At 38.6% G+C, this 16,207-nt stretch overlaps 1 protein-coding gene across 2 annotated transcripts in view; it reads right to left on the bottom strand.

Moving 5' to 3' along the window:
* The window catches only part of fstl4 (follistatin-like 4), a 209,683-nt gene that overhangs the window by 179,632 nt on the left and 13,844 nt on the right, over positions 1-16,207 (bottom strand). Inside the window, exon 2 of one of the 2 annotated variants that reach the window (XM_032533495.1) lies at positions 11,171-11,330. In XM_032533495.1, the coding sequence (XP_032389386.1) occupies positions 11,171-11,320 (150 nt within the window). In that variant the 5' untranslated portion in view covers positions 11,321-11,330. The remainder of the gene's footprint in view (positions 1-11,170; positions 11,331-16,207) is intronic. The other variant, XM_032533496.1, reaches the window with a different exon arrangement.

Raw genomic sequence — 16,207 nt, 5'->3', positions numbered from 1 at the left:
TAAGAGCGGAGAATTCAAAGACCACTACAAAATGGCAAAAACACTATAGAGTGCGCTATTTCCGTGATAGGGAATGGTTTCAAGCACAGCTATGGCTAAAAAATACGCTTGAGCCTAATTAGCTATTTATTTGAAAATGAGTTATACCTGCCTACAGTTAGTTAGAGTCTTTACAGTGACAGTAGACGGGGCATGGCAGACCAGAGGATGAATGATGCCACAAGAATGTTTATTCTAAAAGGGTTGAGGTAAAAGGTAATTGATCCAACAGTAAAGTTATTCTAGTGTTTTTGTGGCCTTTACATGCTTGTCAAATAAAATGTTTAAGGTCTGATATTAGTGTACCTATTAAAAAGATAAACTCAGTTTATTACAAACAGTTTCACAATTGTATCCTCTTCACGTTTGCAAGGATTAATATAATCGGTTATCCTATTGGCCTCACAATAATGCAAAGCAGAACTGATGATAAAGCCAAGCAACAGTTTTACAAGTGACATACAGAAAAGTGCTGAGGATGTCAGAGGAGAGTAGAGTTGTCTTTCCACATCACTGAGCAGTGACAGGTGCAGATTGTGAGACAATATTTGGGCCCCCTCTAAATACTAAGATGTCAGATAAAACCCATTATGAGCCAGACAACAGGAGTGGCGATATAAAAGTAAAAAGGTGACCGGCGGTAAGAAAAGCAATGACAAGGTGTCTTGCATTATGAATTAATTAAAATGTGAATGAAAATTCTTTGGTTTGTGAAAGCTTTGAATAGTTGGACATACTTGCTATCAGTGAAAGTAATAATGGCTTTATAAATAACTGCGTTACTTTTTTCAGTAACGAGTAATCTAATTGATTACTCTTACCATCTTAATAATGCTGTTACCATTACTGCTGAAAAATGCGGCATGTTACTGTAATTGAAGCTTTTTTTCCAGATTTTTTTCATCAGACCAACTTGATCTCTGAGCCGAGATGCAAAGACTTTTTTTCTTCCTTGGTTAGAAGGCCGTGCACAAGTGCATAAATTCTGACGATTGTCTGAGGTTGAGTACATTTTCGTGGTAAGTCAATCAGTGGGCGGGTTGGGCAGGTTGGGCAACGAAGCAACACCCAAGAAAAAAACAAGACAGGAATCTGGCGTTGCTGCCACAAAGACTGACATTTTAGGCGAGTTGGGCGGGTGTTCGAAAACGTGCATAGCTGGACACACAACGAACAACACAAGTGAGTCAGTCAACGAGAGACAGGTATGGCGTTATGAAATCAAGGCAGTGGTGGGGAGTACTTTTCTTGCTAGAGATTTTCCACCATGGTCAGAAAACATAGGCACTATGACTCTAGAGTTGCTACTTGCGCCAAAGCTAATTGCTGTCACTTTCTCACTTCTCCCTCACTCTAACACACACACACACACACACACACACACACACACACACACACACTATAAAGACTGTATATATTTATTTTTGCTATAGTGCTTAACAAGCATTATTCAATTTTGCCCAGTTGAGGCCTGTTGAGGGGCAATAAATATCAAAAGTTCCAAAACATCTATGTTGTTATTTGTATCAATCCGCTAGACATAATATCTACATACATGGCATTGGATTGCAGGCTAATCTTACTTTGTCCCACCGCAACATTAACATAGTTTAGATGTGTGTACATTGTTTCTGTTAATGTATTGTATTAAGTGTCCATTTCATTACAATATTAAGATTTATCATAAATAATTGAACATGCACATGTATTTTATGTTCCGTTGGAGGTGGGGTCACATTTTTAGCATTTAAAAATGGACTTGAAAGTAACACATTAGTTACTTTCTGAAGTAACTAGTTACTTTTCTAATTTGTAACTGAGTATCTAATTTAGTTACTTTTTGTAAGAAGTAACTAGTAATTGCCACTAATCACTTTTTAAAAGTAACTTCCCCAACACTGTTTGCTATGTAATAAAATTCACTGCAACTCACTGGACATTGAGTTTTATTTGTGTTGTTTCCTTTAGAGTTTAAGTCCAGCTGACCTATGCTATGTGTGTAAGCATTTTGGTGTGCATTAAGGCAGCACAACATTGGAAAAACTGACAGCAATATTGTTTCCCCTGCAATATTGAAAAAAAGACTTTCAAAGATTTTTCAAGACAAGATTTTCACAAGATGACATAAATAGCTCTATTTGGAAATAAACGATTCTCGACTTCTGGGGTGATTTTGGAGCGGAGTGCATCTACATAGAAAATAAAAAAGGAACTTTTCTTATGCTAACCATTCTTTGTTCTTGTAAGCTGTTTGTAAGCACTGTGACTACTTTTCTGAAGTGATTTTGGTGGAGGAAATGAGGTAGTTAAATACACTAGTTGACTCACATGACACCATTGTATTTATATGAATGCTCTGAATAAAGTCAATGGCCCTCATTCACCAATATCTTCCTAAGGCTTTTTCCTAAATTTGTTCTTAAGAAAAGACTACGTCTGGAGTAAGGGGGAAAGTTTACTTTTCTATCAAGTGGCAAAAAAGTTGGAGCGTTAACATCACACGCCCTGCGATGTGACAAACGCAAAGTAGAAGATTAAACAAAATAGCGTGCAGCCTTAGTGTGCATGTTAGCTACTGATCACTTGTGCTTGTTACAGAACTGTGAATATCGCTCTGCATGAATGGATCTGAACAATTTAACTTAAAACAGTAAAACAAGGGAGCGGCATGCAGTTTAAAAACATAACAGAAGCAGGTCTTTCAATGCAACATCGCTTCTTAAGCAGCCAATATGTGGCACCAATTGAAGTGTAGTGGCATTTTGCATTATTGTCCCTCAGTGTGGATGTCACTGGTAATGAGGCTCAGTGATAAAAGCTACTGGTTTCCCAGAAGACTGAGAGCATCACCAAAAACACAGTAGTGTTAGTGCCTCCTGTCATTGCTTCCTCCTTTGTCTCTACATTTCTATCCCTCTCTCTTTCTGCCATCTGTCCATCTTAATTGCAGACGTGCTTCCTCATGATGGCAGGATAAATTGAGTGTGCTCATCAGCACCGCCTTCCATCATCTGGAGTGCCGCTGTTTGATCAATTGATTAGAGAATCAAACCAAGCATAGAGGTGAAAGAAAGGCTATGTGCTTCTTTCCAAAAATACTGTCATCTCTTTACCATGACTCTAGAGGGTTATTTTTGTAGCTTTCTTTTATTTATTCAGGGTTCAGCAATAAGGGTTGCCCAATGGCCCAGGGCGAGTAAAACTCCACATCAGGCAAGTACATTCAAGTTAGATTAGATTTTATAGTTTTTTTTTATTATTATCCTCCATTTTCAGTGTGATCTTTAACTAATCTATGACACTGTTCATTATGTGTTTATTGTAAATTAAGTTGAAATATTACAATTTACTGGAGTTTTTGTGGTTATTTGATAACTACTAACAAAAACAAATTGTATAGGGACCAGTAAATATTGAGTTTCGGCAAATGGAATTTAAAAGCGACATTTAGCTTCAGGGGATTTTTATGGCATAAAATAGTTTAGTAGTAATTGAAGGTTGTGTAACTTTAAATGCAAAGTAGATGTGTTCACACAGTTAATTAGGAGGCCGTTAGTTTGTTTCTCTTGCATTACAACACTTGCATTGACACTTTCAGTGGGTGGAGGAATAAAGTAAACTGGTAAATAGGCAAACCTACTAGGTTTCAATTAGGGGGGATGGGAAGCTTTCCTCTACCGAAATTGGACCTTTATGACAGAGGCTGATTAGATGGATGTATTTTTACATACAACCTAGTCTCACATTGCCAGACCTTCCTCCACAGCACTGTAAAGGAGGGTCTGGCTAGTCCACATAGCATTCTGGGATGGGAGAGAAACATGCTCTAGTTTATTGGCATTTCTACAACGGAGCCCTGGTGCAGCTGCAAAATAGCTTCTGGTGGGATTTGTTTTGGTGGAACGTGTGTACTTTCAAAGGTTGCTTTAGCCGTGCAACCGGAAATTCAGATTGGACATCTGAGAAGCAGTTAACTATAGCCCTTCTAAATCGACTGCAGTTGAAATTTCCAACACAAAGAAAGCGGAATTTCCATTGCCACAGGAAATTCTGGATGTCACCCTTTTTGGGCTGGATGTCTGTTACCAATCCCGGAAGTGGAAAGTTGTGGATACTGTCTAGGGCAGTTAGGATTATGTGATAAGATTATGAGAACAGTAGGGATGCTGAGAGATGAAAATCTCCACAACAACAGGGAACACAAGAGATACAATGCCTTCTAACCTCTTAAGCCTGAGGCTGTTCTTGTTTGACTGAGGCTCCCTTTATTTCCACTCTAATAGCATAGTCACTTCATGTCTCAGGCGTGTCATATAGTGTTGTTTTTTTCATTACAGGAGCAGCTAGGCTACTCAGACCTGCACATGCCATCAATTGGCTTTAAATGTAAGAAGTATTTCAACACAATCGAAGGGGATTTACTACCTCAACCTACGAGAAGCAAGATAAATGCACTGAAGGAAAAGGATGCATCTAATCAAGTTTTCTTGCATTTGGTTTATCTTACGTATAGGTCTTTATCAAGCAGCATTACTGTTACTATGGTTACCCGTTTTACCTTGCATAATAAGTTAGAGCAGTAGTGAATTAAATGTGCTGTTAAGTGATTTTATCATGCCAGCCAGTCAGAAACTAATATTTTCCGTGGTTGTGGCATAACTTGGCAAGAGTTGATTAACCCTAAATTTGTACCTCTACTGTGGCTTCACATGCTTAGGCAATCATGGTACTGTGAGCAAAATAAAATAAATACACTGTCCAAATCTCACGGTAGTATAATGTCATTGATGTCACGGTCTGTTTAAAGTTTGCATACTTTATTCGAATTTTGTGGTAGCAACAGAGTATACAAAATCAAAAAGATTGTTATAGCCTCTAAGAAGTAGTACAAACAAATGTCTTAGTGCTACGTGCCTCCATCTTGGAGGCCATTTAAACTCCCTAGAACAAAACAAGACAGGAATCTGGTAATGCTGCCACAGAGACTGACATTTTAGGGCAATTCAAGCCAAGCTGTGTCTGTTACAATGTGTGCTTGAATATGCTTTCCACCCCCTCACTCTCCTATATGTGCTGCTTTGCAGGCCCTCTTCATTCAAGGACCCATATGTTTTTATGTGCCCATTTACTGTCTCTCCATCTCTCTCTGACTTTTAATCCAAGTCAATAACCAAACTCTGCAGAATTAGCTTCCTGTATGCCAAAACAGCATTGCAGTTTCAATATTTTTGTTAAAGTATGTGTACCGGTATTATTGCTTCAGTTTTTGTTTGATATGTGGAACATATTGATACTTTGACCTTTTTCAAGATACTGCCTGATTAGGATGAAGAGTGGGCCAGAGAGGGCGCAGGAATGGAAAGCTGAATCTAACAGTTTCTGTGTTTTAACAAGAGTTCTCCTTTCTACATTCGATATGTATTCCCTGATGTCTGTTGCTTAGAAAGAAGGGGCCTGTCTTATCAAACAGTAATTAATCAGTGCACCAACAAGTAACTTAATGAGCTTAATTAAAAAAGAGCCAAAGGAACAAAACAAAATTGGCAAGGAATAAAGTATTACATTTACAGGCATACTGTCACTTTGATAATTCCCATAATAGAACTAAAACCAATCAAATTTCATCTTTTTCTGCATCATTAGCGGTAGTGATTCATGTTGTCATTTCATGTTGTCATTTATGCTCACTGGCACAATCTCTCCTCTTCAAATCATAAACACCTTTACTAAGTTTTACACGCATTGTATGCTACCAGATACAGCCCTTGTTGACTAATGTGCTAATCACCTCCCTACAGAAGGCACAAGGGTAGGTGGAAACATTTGTATCAACATTCTGTTAGCTTTACTACCTTGAAACAGCTTCTATTTAGTGGTTGCTTTAAGGCATGCCAGTTGCAGGTTTGCCTGGAGGAGATAAGGGCATGGATGTCTGACAACTTCCTTCAATTAAATAGTAGCAAAACCGAAGCCATCCTGATCGGTACCCCACACCAAACCCAGTCCTCCTCCCTCAGCAGTATACCCATTTTTGATCATCACATCGCCCTGTCTACCTCTGTTACGAACCTTGGAGTCAGACTTCACTCAAATCTTACATTTGACACCCTCATCCGCCACCTCTGTAAGGTCTCCTTCCTTCACCTCAAAAACATTGCCAAACTCCATCCCTCCCTTTCCCAACCAGATGCTGAGAAGTTGATCCATGCCTTTGTCTCCTCCAGGTTGGACTACTGTGATGCCCTCCTCGTCAAGATCCCTGACAGGAGCCTGCAAAAGCTCCAGCATATTCAGAATTGCGCTGCCAGGGTCCTGACGAGGAGGCGCAAATATGATCACATCACTCCGGTCCTGAAATCCCTCCACTGGCTGCCCATTAAACACAGAATTCACTACAAAATCTGTCTCCTGACCCACCAATGCATACATGGATCTGCCCCTACCTACCTCTGTGAACTTCTCACCCCACACACCACCTCACGTAATCTCCGCTCCTCCATCTCCACCTACTGCCTGCACCAACCTAGGACTAAACTGTCTACTATGGGAGACAGGGCCTTCCAGGCAGTCGCCCCACGGCTCTGAAACGCCCTCCCAGAGACCCTAAGGGCCCCACAAACTGTGGAGATTCTTAAGAAGGGCCTAAAGACATTCTTATTTCAAAAGGCCTTTTAACAGTCATTGTTTTAATTTTAGTCTTATGTTGTTTTAATATTGCTTGTTGATTTTGTTATATTCTTGAAACTGTTTTTAACTCCTTGCTACTGTAGCACTTTGAGATTTTAATTGAAATGTAAAGGGCATTATAAATAAAATGTATTATTATTATTATAGTTAGATTATATTTTAGGTTTATGTACTCCAAGATCCATTTATGAATACCCACCTTTCATCCTGCTACTACTACCCAGGTTTTTGTTTCTTATTTATGGCTTTTCAAATCTGGATTTTACGACCCGATCATCTCACATGTACTGCTTCACCAACTACACGTAAGCTAAAGACTAATTTACCAAACTTTTACTTTCTGTGTCAACGTTTATTACTTAACAACTTATACACTTTTGGTCAAAAACATGCTTGCACGTGTGCATGTTGTGGCTAATGACATGGATTCATTGATTCTAATAACATGGATTGTGTCTAATGACAATGTGTCTTATATGGATTCAAGGTATTTTAAACAAAACATTTAAAATATGGAGCAAATCTGACCTTTCGCAAGTTGGGGAGCACAATGTTCCATGACACATAACATTTCATTTGTGTTGGCTATTAGGCCTATATGCGAGAGTATCTGTGAAATGTCTTGTATCTGAGAACTGTCTTTGTCTTTCCTAACGTGAAAGACATTTCTCCGTTCTCAGCTGAGGTAGACACATTAACGTTACAGCTGCAGTGTTTACCACTGCGCATTAGCCTAGCAGAGTTTCCTTCTGTTTATAGCTTTATCTCGATAAAACGGCATGGTAGAATTTCAGCCTGCATGCATGTTTCGTAGCCTAAAACAGAGCAGCTTACATTGGTAGAGAGAGCAACAAGTTAGCAAACTGCAGAGTCGCCCTCTCTGCCTGCTCAGCTGCTAAACAGCTGCACTCGGACTGCAACTTATGTTGTAAAGTTTAAGCCAATGTTTTTTCGGCCATTCACGCCTTTCACTTTGCGTGTCTTGAGAAGCTCCAGCTTGCTGTTTTATTGTTCACTTTTGACTCACTTTACATCAACTTTGCTAACTATTTTTCCTCATTCTTTCCCTCAGAACAGCACTCATACCACTCGCTTTCCCTGCACGACCACACGGGCACTGACATCACTCACTGAAGTCACCCTGCCATTCTCGCTCTAACTGAACTCAACTTCAGTGCTCGAGCCCTAATAATGTCCTATACTGTAAAACTTTGTTAAAGACCATTGACCTCTCTCTCTCTAGAGCGTACAGGAGGCAAGACATGACGCGATTGACACAGGAGCGTTTGTAATTTAGTCATAAAAAAATTGAGTGTCTTGCTGTTCCCTGAATTTGTCTGAAGATTCCGGCATCAGTCCTTACCAACATAAGACCCTAAATCTATTTAATCCTGAAGGTTAAAGTACCATGTTATTGTGTGTCTCTGGTTCTTCCAGCCGCATACAAACTTAGAAAAAAAATTATCCATGCTGTTTTGAGTGAGATACAGGTTTCTGAACGTGTCCTGCCTTCAGTCTCCAGGTGAGCTGTTCAAAATCTGCAAGGCTTTCTATGTCACTAGCCAAGACGTGGTGGCTAACCGTAGCATGCTAGCTCGTTCTCAATGGCAAAACACTGTTCAACACACACTAGTTTACCACAATCTATAAAAGAACTACTTCCATGTTCCTGTTCTGCAGGTATTCCACAAGTGCGCCCTCGTTTAGAAGAAGCCTCCCAGCTAATCCTGCCATGTACTGACCAAAGTTGGAAAAACAGTAGCTAGCTGATGTTATCATTACCTAGCTACTGCGCATGTGCGAGGCCCAACAAAGATAGTATAGAAGTGAGATGTCTCACTCTGTAGCTAAAACAGAGACCTAAACACATAGGGTGAAAACACAACCTGCACCAATGTCTGTAAAACACAAATATGGTGTTTTTTGAAAATATAACCATGTAAACCTATTTTGGTACAACCTCAAAATACAATTATGAACCTGGAAGGGAGTATAATATGGGCGCTTTAATATCACAAGACTTTTTTGCAACATTTCTCACTCTTGATTTTTTTCAGTCTGTTACACATAAGATATTCTTTTGTTCCTCTGTTTACATGTTTTTTGTTTTTTTGGGAGAAGAAAATCTGGCACAATTGATATTATTCATTCCCAAAGGCTTTTAGAATGCATCCTGCACAATCATCTGAATTCACGGATTTGCATGATTTACCTGAGGGTCGACTTTAAATTTTGGTGCCTGGGAACTTTTTTTGTGTGTCAAGGGATTTGAGGGGACCACTAGGGCAAAATTACATTCCACAGCCTGCTGCCAACTTGGCAAAGCCCAAAGTGAGTCTGACTTAGAACAAACCAGGGGGTTACATGCTTCATTTCACAAAGAATCAGGACAACCGCAGGGCTGTGTAGTATGTGTCTGTCTGTGCGTGTGTCTTTTTGAGAACCTGTTAGGGCTTTATCGTTCTGTTATGCAGAGAACATTTGTTAAAAGCATCAGTCTTGCTGGAAAGGCCATGTTTGCTTAAAGGGCAAGTCTTTTTTTTCCTCCTGTGTGCCATCATGATAGATGACACCAGACACTCAGTCAGAAACCTGCCCATGAGTTTTTAAGCAATTATCTCAATACTGTTACATATGAACAAACAGAAGCCAAGTTTAAAAATTAAACGTACCAAAAAAGTGACGTGAGAAGATGTAAAGCTACTTGCTTGGTTTTAGTTTTCCATGAACAATAGTACAATAAAAACCCTAAATAAACAGAACAGAGTTAGGTGTAGAATGTTAGATGGTGTAAAATGTTAGAACATACACCCTTCTGTGTGCATTTGTCCAGCAGGATACTTTAATTAAGCCGAACGTCCCATCCAAAAAGAAAGTTTTTGTCCAAAGTTGAGAGCTAAGTTGATTAGTCCTTTGGCACGTTAGTTAGTTAGCTAGCCTGTTGGACCTCAGAAAACTGAGTTAACATGTATAGTTAGATGAATTACGTTACCCAGGCGGTAACCTCGCATTGCCAGACCTTAACGTATAGCTAGCTGGCTAGTTATTCTAGCGCGCTGCATAGTAGACCCAGGTGGTGTCACACACTTTCAAGTCGACTGTAGTCATGTACACATAGCTAGCTAGACAACGTAAGGCATAGCTAGTTATACCTAATTTAGGTTAACGTTGTGAGAAATTAGCTAATGTTAAACATTTGCATTTTACTTGCAGAAACGTTAGCTAGCTAAATAATGAACAACTTACCGGCAATCCTCTCTTTCTTTGCGCTAGCTAGTTTTGAAGGCATTTGTAGAAGTGTTGAAAAACATCCAGGAGGAGCTTCATTTTAGTGGAAGCACGCACTCTACCGATTAAATCCTACACAGCTATGTCCTAACCTTTATAGTCTACTGGTCCTAACGCTAACCAAAATAGAACGTTAGTTTTTAGCTAGTTTTCGTAATATGTGTCCCTTGTCAAAAACAACATACTTTGAACAAACCTTCGACCAATGGCAAAAAAAAAAAACTTCGACCAATGGCCCGGCTAGTTAGTATCACGGTACTAGGTACTAGACGTTAGACGTCCAGTAGCATAGCAACCAATCCGAATCTTGCACCGTCTTACAAATGTATTTTATTGCCATCAGTCATCTTCAGTTTTAAAACATAATTGCCAATAACAGATTCTAATATTCCAGGAGGAAATTCAATGACAAATATTATTATAGCGAATTTTAAGAGTAATTTTAAATCGTCAAGAAAACGTTTTTTAACATTTTTTGTGGTTATGAAAGTATGTTAATCATTTTAGAGTGATTTGTCGCCTTCTTTTGGACATTTGGTAGATAATTCACTTAAATCACATTTGAGCTTTCAACCTTAAATACAAGTGCTGAGGGACAGATCTTCCTGATTGTCCATATCATGATAGTGGCCTAAATGCATTAAGGCTACAGGCTACTATAGATGAAAAAATGGGAAATGACAATAAAATGTCAGAGTGCTTTACAATGATCCCATGGACATGCATCTGTTCTCAATGGTCTTGGGATTGGAATTTAACAATTTAAAATGGGTATACCAATAAGTTAAAATGCCTCAGACTTCCACCATGCCCCCAGTAATAGCATATGAGATACCAAGACAGGAGGGCACTGTTTCACAGAAGTTAAGCTGTACTAAATTTGACAACAAATGTGTTTAAGACTATTTCATTCACTTCACTTTTCTTTGCAACCCTGATTTGATTCATGGCTGATATGACTGATTCATATCACTGTGTTTTTCCAGCTTGATAGAGAGTGAAGGTGATGTCCTCAGTGGGAAGCAGTACAGTGTGTGTGTGTGTGTGTGTGTGTGTGTGTGTGTGTGTGTGTGTGTGTGTGTGTGTGTGTGTGTGTGTGTGTGTGTGTGTGTGTGTGTGTGTGTGGGGGAGAGAGAGAGTTGAACAGAATATTTACCATGGAGTGTGGTTCCTGGGAGGAGGTACGTGACATTGTGGCTGTATCAATGCTGCCTCGCCTGCCGCTCTTGTGCCCTTCAGCCAGCCAGCACCCTGAGGTTCCCAGCAGAGCGGCCACAGCCAAGGCCCAAACACCCAGGTTGCCCATGAGTGTCTACCTGGTGTGAAGAGTAAAACACAATGCAATCATAGCCTTAAGACTCACTTTGTTGTCTCCACTGCAGTTTCCAAAAATAAAACAAGTTACACAGCATTATAATCCTCTTCATATTCATCAGGGGAATGGAACGGTTTACTGGTCTTCACCAGACATACCTAGGAACTATAAAACTTAGATCTAATCTATATGTTCTGTTATCAATGTTATTAAATTAAAAAATTGTAAGCTGTGTTGTTGTTCGTTACTATGTAATTTAAATTGTAAATCTGCAGGCCTGATTTGGGATTTTCAATCGCCCATAATCCGATTTGTATTCAAATGCATTTCAATGTCTTTTATTAACTTGGGATTTAATTGTGGGTCAAACAGTTCAATCATTCCAAGCAAGCTAAAATATCATAATTTTATTGGCTACAGAGAAGATGAAGATAGATTAGCTGAAATCACATGCAGCTAAACTAATTATGTGTATAGGAGTGAATGTGATTGTAACCATTGAATTGTACAGAATTGGTTGCAAAAATGTCTGCAGGATAAATGAGACAGAGGAGAGCAAATTTCAGAGAGTTCAGAAAGTCGTATTTTTGTCACTATTTCCAGGCAGGACATGGTGAGAAGATGTGTTGTTGGCCTAAAGAAGGAAAATAGGCTTTCAATAACTCTGTGTTAAGGGTATCTCTAACTGATATTGTGTAATTTCCCAATCGTCCTAATAGCCTTCCAATCCAGTGTTGTTTGCAGGTATCTGTAGCGTACATGCAAAACTAAAACCTGAAAAGATGTTCATGAATGCACACATTTTACACACAATGGAACAAAAACTGTACACTGATCATGCACACACATCATTATACAGCCATGTGAACATCAAAGGCCACACTGATGGAGATAATTATCTGTATTACAAAGGACACAGAAGCTCTTTTGATGTCAACAAAGAGACAACCCTCTGAAGTCGCAAATGGTGGAGTGTGTATAAACTCAGAAGATCAATTTCCCTGCTGTGACACATACACACCAACACATTGACACAAACCTTCTGGAAAAAATACCCAAAGCATCCCGACTAATACTTTATACTAATTCTGTGCTGTTGTTTGCAATGCTAGAGAGTAAAAAGCACCTAAAGTAGCTGCACCTAAACAAGTTTTTTCAGATAATGACTAGTTCCTTTGGTAAACCATGTTAAAAATGGCAAGCAGGAATTTAATAATAAATGTTGAAACATGTTTTAAATGGTACTGCTTTGGAGGACCTAATCTCAAGAGTCAATAAAACATAATCTCAATTTGAATAATATCACTACATAGGGTGAAATACTGTAATAATAGGACAACTTTACATTAAATTTGTCATCCAATACACCAAGAACACAAACTACAGACACATTAAGCAGCAACGTGTTACATTAGCTAAACTTTCTTATACAGTGGCAACACAAAATAAATACTATCAGATTTACAAAAGTAGTATTTATTACAGGGTCATTACACTGGTGTTTTTTTTTTATTGTGTCCACACTGTGTAGTGTCTAACGCCCTCCAGAAGAACTTGGCATTTTGCACTGATAAGAAATATTTATGGACTCCATCAAAGCGCTGACTTCTTGTATGGTCTTATCAGCTGATGCGGGCCTTTATTGTACTTTCAGGTAATGTGTTTATCGTTTTTACTGTGATCTTATATTTTATTATGCAACTTTATTGTGTGTTATACTGCAGAACCAGTCTGGAAAAAAATTTCAAGAGGTGGCCATAAAGTTTGCGACTAAACTAAATAAGGGCACAACAACATGTGATGCATCTTAAACAGTGCAGGCGTTTATGGCTTTAAATGTCTGCAGAAGCTCTTCACTAGAATAGTGAATATTAAAAGGGTGATTCACCTTGACCTGTAAATGCCCTGGTCCTGCTATCTGAGACTGTGCCGCTCTGCTGATCTGCTTTACATAATCTATTTTTACTAAAAATACATGTTATTTATTTTAAAACAGTTTATCAAAATTCACTCTAAATTTATTTTCACCATTTTACAATCATTTAACCATCATGTGATGTAATTGTTGACTAATTCTTGTTTTGACTTGTTTATTGACTTTTTAAACTCGTTTTAAATAATTTCTGCATTGCAGTAACCGTAAAATGAAACCATTTTTTCATACAAATCAGCATAAGTATTTAGATCTTTTCTTAAGTACAGTAAAAGTAGAAATACCACAATGTAAAAAAAACTTCATAAATTAAAATCCTGTATTCACATACTTTTTTTTTTTTAAGATTATTTTTTGGGCCTTTAATTGACAGGACATTTGAAGATATGAAAGGGGGAGTGACATGCAGCAAAGGGCCGCAGGCTGGATTCGAACCCGGGCCGGCTGCGTCGAGGAGTAAGCCTCTATACATGTGCACCCGCTCTACCAACTGAGCTATCTGGGTGCCCATTCACATACTTTTTAACGTACTTTAACTCAAAGTTGTATTATTAATTAATTTCTTTGGCCACTAGTGGATAGCAGCTGTGAACACAACACTGACATATTATCATAAAATTGACACTTCGAACATGTCAGAAAAACGTTCCCTTTTTACATACCAGGAGATATACAGATTATACAGATTACAGACACCCCACTCAGAAAGAAAGCTAGTAATTGGAAAATGAAACACTGTACTCAAGTCCCCCAAAAATGTAGGCTACCCAATTATCGTATTTAAGTAAATGCACTTTCCACCACTGCAAACAATACACAAAGTCCGGTCCTGTCAGTGTAAACATCTCTCGCTAAAGAACCACCAACATTATTCAGCTAGCTGGCCCAAGGATAATGGGCCCTCACAGATGAGAGCTCACCCTTGTGAAATTAAGCACCAAATGAGATCTGCCAGTCACTGTCTTAATGTGCTGCCCGGCCCCCTGGCATTGGCGCACATAGAGCTACTACACACATCCATGCATGAGTACACATGAACACACACACACACACACACTGGTCCATTTTCAAAAGCATCAGGTGGGAGAAAATCTATGAGGAAGCCATTATTTGATCAGCATATTAAAAAGCTTAAAGAGACCTGTGGACCATTTGGCAGCATTGCTCAGATCAGACTTGTTCAGTGTGGGACTTGCATTTTAAGCAGACTCAATGTGCCAAAAGTTAAATACAATCTATTCTAATCCCAGCTACCTTCTTTCGCTATCTCTCATTTTTCATGTTTCTTTCTTCAGAGCTTTCAATTTTCGGGACACAAAAGTATTGTTATGGGCCAGAGGAGCCCTGTAGAGCTGCCTGCAGCCAGCCTGTCTCCCCTTTCATTCGCTTGCTTTCTGTAAATTTCATTCAAATTTTCTTCATATATGTAGCAGAGAAATTGGTTTGAAGGCTTTTAAATTATTAACCGAACCAACCAGCCAGCTTGTAATAATAGGTTTAAAAATGAAAAAAAAGTGAAAAAATTAAAATGTCAGGGGGGAAAAAAAGGGACAAATACTTGTACTGCATATGGGAGGGATCACTTTACGGTTTGTATGGACCTGAAGAACGATTACAGTAACTCAATGTCTCAATGTGCTAATTGGCTGTGAGTATTGTATTACGTAAGATATACTTGTGTCCAATAAGGAATAATAAATATAAAATTTAACTATTAAACCAGGTTTTGAGTTCCATTATTTATTTTTTGGGATGCTACAATTCCAGGAACTGAAGTGTTTTTATATAACACTGAAGAGTATATTCAGCTAAAATGCCTATAATGCACAGCGCTCAGGTACAGTAAAGCACCATCTGCTAGCCGTCACATTTTAAGATGAGGCGTTCAGAGGAAGGGGACATATCATACACCTTTGAGACGCATCAGCTACATTCAGCCTGGAGCTGCTTTTTTCTGGGTCGAGGTAAAATATTTATATTCACCCACTGCTTCATTTTGAATGACTGCAAAGATTTCTCAATGAATGCATGGATGAAGACATGAAACACACACGCAAACATACATAAAGATCATTGCTCATTTCAAAGTCTGAAAAGCCTAGTCTTTAATCTGAGATAAAGTTAAAAATAGAGATACTGTATCTATGCAAGGGTGGTGGCGGTGTTGCATGGTTATTATAGGAATAATTCTGAGTCTTCTAAACATAAAGCCTATTTCTTCCTCAGCGTGAGAAACTACAAAACATCTGGCTCTGCTCTGACGAAAACACACAAACTGTCAGGCTGTGGCTAATGGTGATATACGTCGGCAATATCATGTATGGATCCTCGTGAGCATAATGGTCCCCGGCAGGGATGTTGACTAATGTTTCTTGTTCCTTTCGTGGCAAGCATTTCAAGCATTTTTGCAATTTTCAATATTTTGTTCTATATGTTTATGCTTATGTTAAGCTATTTGAATTGCCTTTGTGTCTGAAAAGTGCTATATAACTAAACTGGACTTGATTTGCCTATGGTGTAGAATGTAGATCAAATCATCTATTGTTTAAACTGATCCTAATGTATGGCCAAGATTCCCCTTGGCCAGCCATTACCCGAGTGTACTGTATAGTAGGTTGGATTTGGCCCTACAACACAGTCACTAGTTCCAGACAGCATTTGCCATCTCCTGAATCCTAACGTCCACTATTACTATAATGTGTATATACTAATCTTATGCTATAAACCGATATTTTTGGTATGCTGTTTTGCTTGTTAGTCTAAACGTAATTAGTGTAATTTACCATTTGGTACTTCCAGAAAATGATGAAAGATGTGCACCAAAGCACATCAATCTAATTGGGACTTTGGAAAGTTTGGAAAGATTTTGGAAAGATTTATTAAGTTAAAAAAAAGAAAAGAAAATGTTGGTAAAAATCACTCTATTAAACAAACTGTAGACGTAT

The sequence above is a fragment of the Etheostoma spectabile genome, chromosome 13 (genome assembly GCF_008692095.1).
Source record: "Etheostoma spectabile isolate EspeVRDwgs_2016 chromosome 13, UIUC_Espe_1.0, whole genome shotgun sequence".
NCBI lineage: Eukaryota > Metazoa > Chordata > Actinopteri > Perciformes > Percidae > Etheostoma > Etheostoma spectabile.
Note: the sequence above shows the minus strand (reverse complement) of the source record. Positions and strands in the feature narration are given on the sequence as shown.